The sequence below is a fragment of the Carettochelys insculpta genome, chromosome 3 (assembly GCF_033958435.1).
Source record: "Carettochelys insculpta isolate YL-2023 chromosome 3, ASM3395843v1, whole genome shotgun sequence".
Lineage (NCBI taxonomy): Eukaryota > Metazoa > Chordata > Testudines > Carettochelyidae > Carettochelys > Carettochelys insculpta.
Window position 1 is genome coordinate 181234185 of NC_134139.1, and position 13751 is coordinate 181247935.

Consider the following 13751-nt stretch of genomic DNA (forward strand, 5'->3'; position numbering starts at 1 on the left):
TTGAGTTTGGACAGACTGACCCCTCTTCTATTTCTTTAGGTGTTTTATTAGAACTTGGCTTAGGAAAGGAGCACCTGACAAAGCAGAGAATGGAACAATATGTTGTGAAGCTGGATGCAGAGGCCCAGACAAAATTTAAAGTCTTTTTGCAAAACTCTATGCAGAATCCACATACACTGTTTGTACTAATCCATGATCATGCACACTGGGATCTTGTGAGGTAAGAAACACTTCATTTTCGATCATTTTTAGAGACATTGTTATTTATTATAGCCAGTGCGTTTTTTGTTTTTTTTTAAAAAAAAGGAGCTATTACTCAGCTGGCTCTCTGTCCCCACCCCTCAGCCAATCCCACGGCTGGGGCTGCCAAGGTTCTGGTACTCAGTGCTGGCAAGTACGAGCACCAAAAAAGCACTGATTATAGCTCTTCTTGTTTTATGTTCGTGGATCATTGCTTCATTCGTGTCATTTCTCAGTATGCATCTCTCCACTGGTTTCCCCTTTCTATGAAACAAATAGAAATGCTTCTTTGTTAGGCTTTTGGTGATCTATCTTCACCCTGCCTACCACCAAGCCATCAATGCCAGACTTCATTGCCCATCAGTTACAGTTTCCCAAAGGCAGCATTGTGCATTTTTTCAGGCCATTTCCTATGTCTTGGAGGAGCTCAGGGTAAATATGTCCAAAGCCACCACAGTATGGACCTTCACTTCTCTCCTTCACATGCCCCTCTTCTGTAGTGCCTGGGCAGTTGGCAGAAGCTCCCCAATGCCTGTGCAGTTGGCAGGATGTGCTAGCCACTTATTACCAGAGCAAGTTGAAACATTTTCTGATTGTTTTTTTGAATTGAAAAATGCCAGTTTTGTCAAAATCAGGATGTTTTGTGGTTTTTGAAATTGACCCACCCAGCTCCTTGGGGGACCCAGGCTTCTAGTTCTCCAGCAGTATGCCTTGTGTGGGAGGAAGGGATATTGCATTTCAGAAATGTCAAAATGCTCTGACCGCAGGAATTGTGTTGGTGTTTCTAAAATAAAAATGAATGGCATTTCACTTCTGTAAGGAATGCCAAAGGTTTGACTTTTTGTACTGATTCAGGATGAACGTTTTCCAAAGCATTAACATTTGTCATGCAAGTGAAATTCAGGTTCCCTACCAGCTCATTACACCACTCATAATTGATTGGAGGATGGTTGAGATCCCAGAAGGCTGGAGGAGGGAGGACATAGCACCTATATATATAAAAGGAGGAACAAAGAGTGGGGAAGACATAGCACCTGTCTTTAAATGGAGGACCCTGGGAATTATAGACAATTCACCCTAACTTTGACACCTGGAAAGATACTGGAGCGAATTATGAAACAATTTGTATACACCTAGAGCTAAGTCTGCATGAGAAAAACCCACAGAGGCTGTGTCTACACTTGGCCAAAATTTTGAAAGGGCCATGCTAATGGCCAAATCGGAGAATACTAATGAGGCACTGAAATGAATATTCAGTGTCTCATTAGCATGCTGCCAGCTGTGGCACTTCAAAAGTGCTATGTTTCACTCACGCATGGCTCGTCTACATGGGGGTCCTTTTCGAAAGGACCCTGCAAACAGCTGGTAGGAGTAAGGGGATTTTAACATTTGTATGGTCCGTTTGAAATGGACTCCTGTGTAGACGAGCCGCGCACGAGTGAAACGCAGCACTTTCAAAGTGCCACTGCCAGCAGCATGTGAATGAGGTGCTGAATATTCATTTCAGCACATCATTAGTATTCTCCAATTTGGCCATTAGCATGGCCATTTCAAAGTTTTCCCCTCGTGTAGATGTAGCCAGAGTGTCTACACGCAAAATGTGCTTTGTTGACAGACTGTCAACAAAACCCAGCACATCCACTGTCAATGATGTGCTTCTCTGCGTTCAGGTATAATGCCTTCGGTTGATAGTTTTCTGTTGACAAAAAAGGCTATGTAGACTCTCTGAGGGGCCCCTGTGTTGACAGACAGAGCTCCCAGTTTGCTCGGCAGCCCTGTTTGCTGAGTTTCCAGTTGGCCGTTCTGTTAAGGGAGTGGCAAAACTATCTGGCCACTCTCTGTTGACAGAGCAGATTGCTCTTTTGATTTGCTTTTGTGTGTGGATGTGATCTGTTGACAGAGTTTTTGCCAGAAGATATCTTTTGACAGTAACTTCCATTGACAGATCGCTGTAGTGTAGAGGTAGCCCTGGAGGATAACGGGATCATAAAAAGAACCAATATGGATTTGTCAAGAACAAATGAACCAGGAAAGGGTCCTCCTGGTGTCATTTTACAGTTGTTACATTTGTTCTGTTTTATTGACAACTCCCATGAATTTGTGGACAAGGTTACAAACTTACTGGGGTGGGGGTAGTTAGGAAGTGTAGACTTGATATGTTTTTTAAATAATCCCACGTGACATGCCCATAAGTAAATCAGGGAAATATGGTCTAGGTGAAAATACTGTAAGATTGCTGTGCAACTGGTTGAAAAACTATACTCAAAGAGTAGGTATCAATAGTTTGCTTTCAAATTGGGAGGATACATATAGTGGGATCCCTGTAGGTTTGTCCTGAGTCGAGTACTAGTCACTATTGTTTTGAATCAGTGCAAAGTATTCTCGTAAAATTTGCAGATGACACCAAGCTAGGGAGGGTTGCAAGCACTTTTCAAGACAGGTTTAGAATTCAAAATGATCTTGACAAGTTGGACAATTGGTTTGAAATCAACAGAATAAAACATATTAAAAACAAGTGTAAAGTAGTTAACTTAAGAAGGACAAATCATAAGGAGAATAACTGGCAAGGTGGCAGTACTGCTGAAGAAGAATTGGAGGTTATAGTGGATAATAATTGAATATTAGTCAAAAGAGTGACACAGTTGCATAAAAGACTAACACTACTCTGGGGTGTTTAACAGGAGTGTCATATGTAAGATGCCGGAGGTAACTGTCCCACTCTGTTTGGCACTGGTGAGACCTAAGTTGGAGCGTTGTGTCCAGTTCTGGGTGCCACACTTTAGAAGGATGTGAACAAATTGGAGATCATCTGGAGGAGAGCAACACAAATAAAAATTTAGAAAATCTGGACTCTGATGAAAGATTAGAAAAACTGACCTTGTTTAGCTTTGAGAAAAGGAGACCGGGTGGAACATGGCAGGTCTTCGTGGCCTCCACTGGTATTAAAGGTTGTTACAAAGAAGTCACCTAACTGCAGTCCCCGCAGGTGACCACATGGCTGTTGATAATTATTTTGGCGCTAGCCCCTTCTCAGTCTGCCTGAGCTGTACCCTTGGGTACTAAGGGAAGTATGGCCATCACAGCCCCTAGTCTGTGGTGAGAGCCATCATGCCAGGGAGTTTCTGGCTGAGGAGATGTTCAGCTTTCTTTCCCCTTCCTTTGTGCCACTAGAGTGGCACAAAGAGAACAGCGTAAAGCCATGGGCAGTGAGCGAAGCTGGAACAGCCCCTGTGGGGGTCTTCAGTAACTGTCAGAATAGGGATAGGAGGAGGGGAGAGGTTGAGCACTAAGACCCATGGGGGGCATTTCCTTTCCCTTGCCTTTTGTAGCACCTGCCCATGAATAAGGCCAACAAATCCGGTCCCAGATTCCTTCTTGGTGGTTCACTGTGCTTTTGTGTCCAAGTTGCAGATGGTGACACACATGCATTTGTCTCAAGTGCACATGTATGCAAATCACTTTGGAGAGTTTGGGGTTTCTTTTTTGCAGCGCTGTTCACAGCCTTTATCCTCAAGCAGAAGCATCCGTGGGACTGGTTGATAGACTGTTGAACTGCAGAGAGGTGAAAGAGGCTCCAAACATTTTGATACTCCATGTGACTTCCTTCCCCTATGCTCTACAGACGCAGCATACTCACATCAGCCCATACAATGAAATTCACTGGCCTTCATCATACAGTAATGTAAGATGGGTGTTTTCAGGGTTTGGGGATCTTTCAGTAACTATCTAACATTTATGTGTTCTGAGAAACATTGGAGACCGTGTGTTTTTGTAAGCAAATCCATGAATAATGATGTCTGCATCAGCCCCTCACTCTCCTCTTCCTCATTTAGTCTATAGATGCTTCTCTCTTCTTTCATCTCTTCCCCTTTTTTGTTTGTTCCCCTTCTGCCACTCACCTGCCCCCCATTTCGACCCTCTTTCTCCAATATCATTTGTCCCTTTTCAGTCTGCCCCCATGCATTTTCTCTAGTTTACTGTCACCTTCCAGTCCTCACCCAGCTGTTTCTCTCCATTCCCAGTCTCTTTACCCTCAGCCACGGTTTTTGATGGCTGGTTCAGGAGTTGCCTAAAGAAGAGCCCTTGATATCCTTCCCTAGGGTTTAGCTGTTTTTCTTTTCTCCTTTCAGGGGAAACATATCTCTCTCTGTTCCCTGTGAGGGGTGGCTGGCAGGATGGAACAGTGTTAGCTACCTGAATTGGCTTGTGTGGTATTACAACATGGCACCACTGTGGCAGACAAATGACCCGGAGGTGACCTGATGTCCTACGTATCCAGTGAAATTTGGTGAAGCTTCCAGTTTCAGTAGAGCCATTCAGGGCATCTGATATCTGTAAATGTAAATAACATTGGATCGTTAGCTACTGAGAATGGTGGCATGTGCTGTTCTTTTTGTAGTGATGCAACTTTTCTTTTTTCCACCCTTTTTTGGCAAGCTACACCATCCTTTCATTCCTCACTTGCCCATGCCAAAAAGAAGTGAATTTGCTTTTTTGTTGACCAGATCCCTCTCCACAATCAATAATTCCCAACATAAAAGTCTCTGGGTCATGCCTTTCTCTCTGGAGTGCTTCAGCATCGTTAGTGGATGGCAAGATGTCCTACCTTGTCCTTTTGATCCCCTGTCTGTTTCAGCCAGAGCTGACTTAACTGCTAGCTGTATGAAGCATCCATAAACTTTATACAAATATTTGTTAATTGTAAGTGGATTATGATATTGCATGTGTGGTCCTGATTGCTTGCAGGAAGCAACAAAGACCAGGAAGACACTAACATCATCTGCCTGCTTCTTGGAAAATAGTTTGCAGTCACAGGTTCTAATTCTCATTTCTGAATTCTGAGGAAGCAGGAGGTTGCTAAAAATTTTTATTAAAGCTTCGTCTTACCAAGAGATCATTGCATGTCCTTTCACATACACATCTCGCGAGGGTGAGCCATGCTTTGGTGCCTCAAGTTTAAGCTTAATTCCTCTACATGGGAATAAACAGAATGTGGTTCATATGTGCAAGGTGGACCAGTGAGAGCCCATCATATTTATGAGCAGAAAAGTTCCCTTGAAACCTTTCTGACATTTTTTCAAGATTTTCTCCAGGCATTTTTGTTTTGGCATGTACATTTCCTGTGTGGAAAGCTGATGTGTCAATTAGTTCAGAACTGTGTAGTCTTTATGCTCTGCACAAGTTTAACTCTCCCCAGATGCTAAGCTTGTGTTAATTGTAAATAAACTTAAGTGACGTCTGTTGGAACCACACAAATTTAAATCTTCTGAGAATGACCTATTGTGAGTATGAGAGTGTGTGTGTGTACATGGATTCTTTTTATATATGCATCTGTATATTAGTGTGTGTATGAGATATAAAGTGATGAATTATTTATAATTTATATATAAATCTTATCCTTAAATTACTGTTGTCTTATTTACTTTAGGGAACAGAGCTATACCATGAAAACAAGAAATATTTTGGGCTGTCAGAATTCATTGAATCCACTCTTTCTGGACACAGCCTTCCATTGCTTCGATACGACAGCTCTTTTGAGGCTATGGTCATGGCTTTAGGCAAAAGGTACAATATGTTCTTTGGTTTAAAGATTATGAAATTTGACAGCGATCATGGCCCACTGGGTGGGATACTGGGCTGTAAGTCTTCCTATTCCTGACTTTGCCGCTGATCTGTTGTGTGTCTTAGGGCAAATCACATTACCTCCCTTTGCCTTCTTTTCGGCTCCTACCTTCTTTGTCTCTTTTCTTTATTTAGACTGGCAGCTATTCAGGGCAGAGGCACTTTTTTGCTACATGCGCACCTTTCAGTACAGTGAGACCCTGGTTTTGGTCGGGGCCTGTAAGCACTACAGAAATAACATTATATGAAAATTTTGTGTTCAAAGTGAAACGTTAGAAATGGACTAATCCCAGCTATTACTTTTTGCCTGCTCCCCTGCTCTTATAGCAGCTAACTTAGAATCATAGAATACTAGAACTGGAAGGGACCTCGAGAGGTCATCGAGGTCAATCTCCTCCCCTCGTGACAGGACCAAGCATCATCTGTATCATCCCTGTTAAATATCTATCTGACCTTCTCTTCAATATCTCCAGTGACGGAGATTCCACAAAACTTCCTGCGCAATTTATTCCAGTGTTTAGCCACTTTGACAATTAGGAAGTTTTTCCTAATATCCAGCCTAAAACCCCTTTGCTGTAGTTTAAGCTCATTGCTCCTTGTCCTACCCTCAGAAGCCAAGGAGAAAAATTAACTAATTTAATTAGCTTAGTTAATTTTATGTATGACCTAACAGACCAAAATTTGGGATTTTTCCAGGCATGGGAATATCTGACATACAGCACCACTGCCTTAGTGGTCAAAAATTGTAAATTTGAATTGCTACACTCTTATAATCACGAGTTTGAATTCTGAGTTGCAGTATGATTTCTTTGCTTAGGCTGAGGTGTTATTTACTCAGTAATGGGCATGTGATTCCATTCTAAAATTGGTTGGCTATCAAAAACTGTTTTAATGTATAGCATTTGTAAATATTTTTGTGGGACCACTAAGAGCACATAAGATTTTATTTTGGGTCATGTAAGTAAATCAGTGAAAGATTCAGTTGGGGGCAAATGCTGTGGAACATCATTAGAGCTTGAAAAAATGTCAGCTGATTTGTTCCATTTGGAGCGATTCAGATTAAAAAGGTAGTTGCTCCAAATACATAGTGATTGCTTTTTAGGTATGTTCTTTGCAGGCACCAAATTCTAACAGCACTCCTTGAGGGTTTTACAGAGTACAAGGAATAAAAGACTGAACAAGCAGAAGTTTGTTTAATTGTACTAAAGGCTGAGGGAATCTGCTTGTGTTAGGGCTCAATCCAGTTCTTTCAATTGATTTTAGTGGTAACTGAATTAGATCTTTCATGAGTAAATGTAAGTGAAAAGCAAAGATAATGCACTATGAGGAGAACTTTATTCATTTATAGGAGAGATGCATTTTAATTTTGAGTGCTGCCTAGCACTCTAGCAAATACTCAGGAGTGTGTTTTTGAAAATGTGGGTAAGTCTTGATAACAAAAGAGGTAATATAATTTCACTACCCCACTTAGCTATTAAATCTTTACTGAGAAGATTGTACATTGGCCTTGAAATTATAGGGTTTGCAGATTACGAGAACATCAGTGAGCGTCACCTGGGTATTGGGCATGATTTTTCACTTGGATTACATTTTGAGTGTTAATAATTTTTACAAAGGCAGCATTCGCACTCGGATTCAAGGATTTTAATGCTTCACAATTTATTTCAGATTTCCCAGATTACACAGTGCAGTGATAAGGACATTTGTCCTTGTACAGCATTATTCTGCAGCTATGATGGCAGTAAGTGGTCTGTCTCAGATGAAGAACTACACCTCAGTTGAAACACTGGAAATCACTCAGAACCTAATAAACTCTTCAAAGCAATGCCCCAGTGGTCATGGCTTCATGGTAGTGTTAAGAATTCCTTGCATTCCATTGGCTGCTGTGGCCTATGAACGACTTTATCATGTACGGGAAAGACTATCTCTTGCAGATAATTTTGAAATCATCTTGGGAAAACCTAATTCTGGAATCACCATAGGGAAGCACTTTGTGGAGCAATTAAAGGTAACTTGTAGAATGGCATTACCTGAGAAGAATAAGTGGTTTGGGGATGTAAAGGTTTTATTCGTGTGAGACTTGGATGTTAGTGATGGAGATAGAGAAGTTTAATTTTGCTGAAAAGTGGCTAAGGAGCCTGACTCCTATCCATGGGTGGTGGCTGAAGGCACAGCTATGGAAGGCAAGTCCCAGCCCCGCCCCTCCCATCCCAAGGCTCCACCCCTCCTTCCCTTTCCATGGAGCCAAGACGTGGCCGGGGAGCTGGGTTGCCCCACTGTGAGCTGAGCCTTCTGTGGTGGCCATGGAAGTGGGCAGGGAGCGTAGGCAATTTTGGGAAGGTGATTACCCCATGCTCCTGTCGATCAGACACATCCATCTGCCATTCTTGCAGCCCACTTCAGATGCTGAGGAGGGCCTTGACAAATGTGTTTAGAACTCCCAAGCACCACCAGCTTTGGCACCAATCAGCTTCATTGCTGTGGACTGTGCTATCGGTGAATCAACACAGTGATAAAAAAAAAAAGTGAATTTGAAAGCTACTTTTGGTTGACCAGAGCAGAGAGGTTTCCCGTTGTGAGCAAACCTCAGTAACTGTTGTATTGCACAGCCTACCAGGCATAAAGGTGTTGGATCAGTACACCTACCCACATACCATGACTAATATTGCCTTGACCATATGTGATTTTGAATATGACAATGCTGGAAATAATAGATTCATAGGTTGGAAAGGACCACTATGATCATATAGTCTGACCTCAAGCATCACACATGTCAAAATCCACTACGTCACTTAGTCCAAACACTATCACCCACCTATTAAAACAAAAATATTTGTATTCTTTACATGAGGGCTGTTTCTACAGTCTGAATCTGATACATGGTATGTCTACTTAATTCCACAAAGCAGAGAAAAAGGGCCTGATTTTGTACTTCTTCTGCTACAAATCAGAATAACTTTATGCTGTAAAGCTAATGTAAGTGAATTCAGAATTTCGTGCCATAGTGGCTTGGATGTCTTCTGCGGCACTGTGTGTAGTGTTGGCGCTTAATGAATAAATAAGGAGTGTATGGTGATACCCCTTCCTCCACTGGCTGGGTCTACAATAAGGGGGATGCTAATGAGACACGTTGGGATATGCTAATGAGGCACTGCAATGAATATGCAGCACCTCATTAGCATAATGGCTTCCGCAGCACTTCGAAAGCACCTCTTTCGATTGTGCATGGCTCTTCTACATGGGATACTTTTCGAAAGGACCCTGCACCCTTTGAAATCCTCTATTCCTATTTCGTAAAGGACCCCGTGTAGATGAGCCACGTCTGATAGAAAGTGGCACTTTGGAAGTGCCGTGGCCACTGTTATGCAAATGAGGCACTGCATATTCATTGCAGCACCTCATTAGCACATCCCAAAGTGTCTCATTAGCATCCCCCTTTGGAAAGGCGGGGGCTAGTGTAGACCCAGCCACTGAGTAGTACTTTACTCATCAAAAAATCTCATCAGCTAGGTACTAATCAGTGCGAATAAAGGTATCATCCAATGGACCTGGTTGTCAGAGGTAAACTGACAACTGTGGTTAGCAGAATGAACCTTTCCATCAGAGGAAAACGTTTACAGTGAGCAACTCTGCTTTCTGTCTTCAAAGATCAAGCTACACAGCTTCACCATGAGAACAACAAAAAGTCCTGTGGCACCTTATAGACTAACAGATATTTTGGAGAATAAGCTTTCGTGGGCAAAGACCCACTTCATCAGATGCATGAGTGGGGGGGAGGGGTTTCAGAGGGGTATTTAAAGAGTGGGGTCCGAGTAAAAGGGAGGGCCGGAGCTGACAAGGTCTATTCAAGTCAGGGTGGAAATGATCCATTTTCAGTAGTAGGTATCAAAAGAGGAAAAAAAGTCAGATCAGATGGGGGGATATGGCCCATTGTCAGAGTCTAATGTGGAGACATTAACACCCAGGGCAGAGAAGCTGCTTTTGAAAGGTGCTAGCCACTCCCAGTCTCTGTTTAATCAATGTTTGATGGAGTCAAATTTGCAAATAAATTGCAGCTCAGAGATTTCTCTCTCCATTTGATTTTTAAAATTTCTTTGTTTTAGGACTGCTACTTTTAAATCTTTTATTGAGTGTCCAGGGAGATTGAAGTGTTCTCCCACAGGTTTTTGTACATTACCATTCCTGATGTCTGATTCGTGTCCATTTATTCTTTTACATAGAGACTGTCCAGTTTGGTCAATGTAAATTGCAGTGAGGCATTGCTAGCACATGATGGCATATATTATATTAGTAGATATGAAGGTAAAGGAGCCCCTGATGGTATGGTTGATGTTAGCTCCTGTGATGGTATCACTGGTGTAGATATTTGAGCAGAGTTGTCAGTGAAGTTTGTTGCAGGGATTGGTTCTAGGTTTAGAGTTATTGCGTTGTGATCTGTAGTTGCTGGTGAGAATTTGTTTAAGGTTGGCAGGCTGTCTGTAGGTGAGGACAGTCCTGCCTCCCAAGGTCTCTGAGAGTGAAGGATCATTGTCCAGGATGGGTTGCAGATCCCTGATGGTGCGTTGGAGAGGCCTTAGGTAGGGGCTGTTTGTGATGGCCAGTGGTGTTCTCTTGTTTTCCTTGCGAGGCCTGTCTTGTAGCAGGTGGCTTCTGGGTACCCATCTGGCTCTGTCAGTCTGTTTCCTCACTTGCTTAGGTTGGTATTGTAGTTTGAGGAAAGCTTGGTAAAGGTCTTGTAGATGTTTGTCTCTGTCTGATGGATCAGAGTAAATACGGTTGTACCTTAGTGCCTGGCTGTATACAGAAGCCTGTGGGAGAACACTTCAATCTCCCTGGGCACTCAGGCCGCGTCTATGCGTGCACGCTACTTCGAAGTAGCGGCGCCAACTTCGAAATAGCGCCCGTCACAGCTACACGTGTTGGGCGCTATTTCGAAGTTGAAATCGACGTTAGGTGGCAAGACGTCGAAGTTGGTAACCCCATGAGGGGATGGGAATAGCGCCCTACTTCGAAGTTGAACGTCGAAGTAGGGCACGTGTAGACGATCTGCGTCCCGCAACATCTAAATAGCGGGGTCCGCCATGGCGGCCATCAGCTGAGGGGTTGAGAGACGCTCTCTCTCCAGCCCCTGCGGGGCTCTATGGTCACCGGGTGCAGCAGCCCTTAGCCCAGGGCTTCTGGCTGCTGCTGCGGCAGCTGGGGATCCATGCTGCATGCACAGGGTCTGCAACCAGTTGTCGGCTCTGTGGATCTTGTGTTGTTTAGTGCAACTGTGTCTGGGAGGGGCCCTTTAAGGGAGCGGCTTGCTGTTGAGTCCGCCCTGTGACCCTGTCTGCAGCTGTTCCTGGCACCCTTATTTCGATGTGTGCTACTTTGGCGTGTAGATGTTCCCTCGCTGCGCCTATTTCGATGTGGTGCTGTGCAACGTCGAAGTTGAATGTCGACGTTGCCAGCCCTGGAGGACATATAGATGTTATTCATCGAAATAGCCTATTTCGATGTCGCTACATCGAAATAAGCTATTTCGATGTAGCGTGCACGTGTAGACGTTGCCTCAGTGGCAGATTTAAGGGTGACAGGCCTGAAACAAAAAAATTTCAAAAATCAACTGGAGAGAGAGATCTCTGAGCTGCAATTTATGTGCAAATTTGACTCCATTAACCATGGATTACACAGAGACTGGGAGTGGCTCGCAGTTTACAAAGGCAGTTTCTCTACTCTGGGTGCTCATATCTCCCCATTAGACTCTGACAAAGGCTCACATCCCCCTGTCTGATCTGACTTGTTTTTTCCTCTTTTGGTAAGTACTGTTGACAGTGGGCCATTTCCACCTTGCTGAATAGACCTTATCAGCTGTGGCCCTCCCTCTTTCTGAGACCCCACTGTTTAAATACCCCTCTGAAACCCCCCCCCCCCACTCATGCATCCGATGAAGCGGGTCTTTGCACATGAAAGCTTATGCTCCAAAATATCTGTTAGTCTATAAGGTGCCACAAGACTTCTTGTTCTTGAAGCTACAGACTAACACGGCTACCTCTCTGACACTTGGCTGTACACAGTGGATTGTGTAGTGTGCCCTGGATGGAAGCTGGAGGCGTGTAGATAAGCATAGTGGTCCGTGGGTTTTTGGCACATGGTGGTATTTATGTGACCATTGCTTATCTGCACAGTAATGTCCAGGAAGTGGATCTCTGGGGTAGACTGGTCCAGGCTAAGGTTGATGGTGGGGTGGAAACTGTTGAAATCACGATGGAACTCTTCAAGAGCCTCCTTCCCATTGGTCCAGGTGATGAAGATGTCATCAATGTAGTGCAGGTAGAGAAGGGGCGCTAGAGGACGAGAACAGAGAAACCATTGTTCCAGGTCAGCCGTAAAAATGTTGGCATACTCTGGGGTCATGTGGGTGCCCATAGCAGTGCCACTGATTTGAAGGTATAAATTGTCATCAAACCTGAAACTGATATGGCTGCAGACAAAGTCACAAAGCTCTACCACCATTTGTGCCTCGGTCTCATCAGGGATAATGTTCCTAACAGCATGGAGTCCATCTTAATGTGGGATATTTGTGTAAAGGGCCTCTAGAGCCATGGTGGCCAGGATGGTGTTTTCAGGAAGGTCACCAGTGGATTGTAGTTTCCTGAGAAAGTCGGTGGTATCTTGAAGAAAGCTGGGAGTGCTGATAGCAGAGGGTCTAAGTAGAGAGTCCACATATCCAGACAATCCTGTGGTGAGGGTGCCAATGCCTGAGATGATGGGGTGTCCAGGATTCCCAGGTTTATGGATCTTGGGAAGCAGGTAGAATAAACCTGGTCTGGGTTCAAGGGATGTGTCTGTGTAGATTTGCTTCTGTGTTTTTATAGGGAGGGTCTTGAGCAGATGTTGTAGTTTCTTTGTGTATTCCTCAGTGGGATCCTGGGACAGAGGCTTGTAGAATGTGGTATTGGAGGCTTTTTTGCGTGTTCCATCTGAGACTCCCTGGCCCTGTTTTTCTAGCATTGAAATCAGAAGATCAAGCGCTAGATTGAATAGCAGTGGAAACATCAGGTCTCCTTGTTTTATGCTAATTTTGATTGCGATAGCTGGGGTGAGCTCCTTTTAAATTTCTGTATGGGTATGGATGTTCCTATAGGAGTCACTCATGCATCTGATGCAGTGGGTCTTTGCCCACGAAAGCTTATGCTCCAAAATACGTTAGTCTGTAAGAGGTGCCACAGGACTACTTGTTGTTCTCAAAGATACAGACTAACATGGCTACCTCTCTGATAATCTTCACAATGGTTTCTCATGTTCCCTCGAAGAGCATTTGGATCTTTATTTAGCCACATGTGGCAGCAATTCATTAGTACTTTGAAATATAGGTATATTACAGAGCTATCTGCCGGAGCATTGATATCAGACTTCTGAAAGAATATAAGACCATTATGCAGCTCAAGCCCTTTCCGTTCAGGGCCTGATCTTGCAATGATTTCTCTTGTGGAATGTCTGCAGAATTAGGTCCATATAGAAGGCAATAAATCATTGTGTCTTCATTCTTAATTATGCCAAATGAATTTGTCCACCAATGTTTTTATGTTGTATGATAGATATGGCAGAAAATTGAGGATGCAGAGTGGAGGCCACAGACCTATTTGGAATTAGAAGGTCTGCCTTGTATATTAATATTTAGTGGAATGGACCCACAAGGGGAAGCCTTGCCAAGGTAGGACGGAAATGTTGATAAATACTGTTCACATCTTTCTTTTTCACTGCACCCTTCAAATGGCTGAAAAATCCTTTTGTGACTTGCTGTGTCCCATAATCCTTTGTGGGTTCAAAGTTTGGTGAAATTTGTGTGACAGGGTGACTTTTGGTAGTTTTTATGTTAAGTGGAACATTAATGGCATAGCAAG

The 13751-nt window shown here is 43.5% G+C and overlaps 1 protein-coding gene across 5 annotated transcripts in view; it reads left to right on the plus strand.

Moving 5' to 3' along the window:
- Positions 1-13751, plus strand: part of GREB1 (growth regulating estrogen receptor binding 1) — a 159672-nt gene that overhangs the window by 107346 nt on the left and 38575 nt on the right. For 4 of the 5 annotated variants that reach the window (XM_074988962.1, XM_074988965.1, XM_074988964.1 and 1 more), the window contains 5 exons: positions 40-220; positions 3730-3922; positions 5669-5805; positions 7531-7870; positions 13446-13561. In XM_074988962.1, coding sequence (XP_074845063.1) covers positions 40-220; positions 3730-3922; positions 5669-5805; positions 7531-7870; positions 13446-13561 — 967 coding nt within the window. Of the gene's footprint in view, positions 1-39; positions 221-3729; positions 3923-4370; positions 4423-5668; positions 5806-7530; positions 7871-13445; positions 13562-13751 lie in introns of those variants that run through there. The other variant, XM_074988966.1, reaches the window with a different exon arrangement.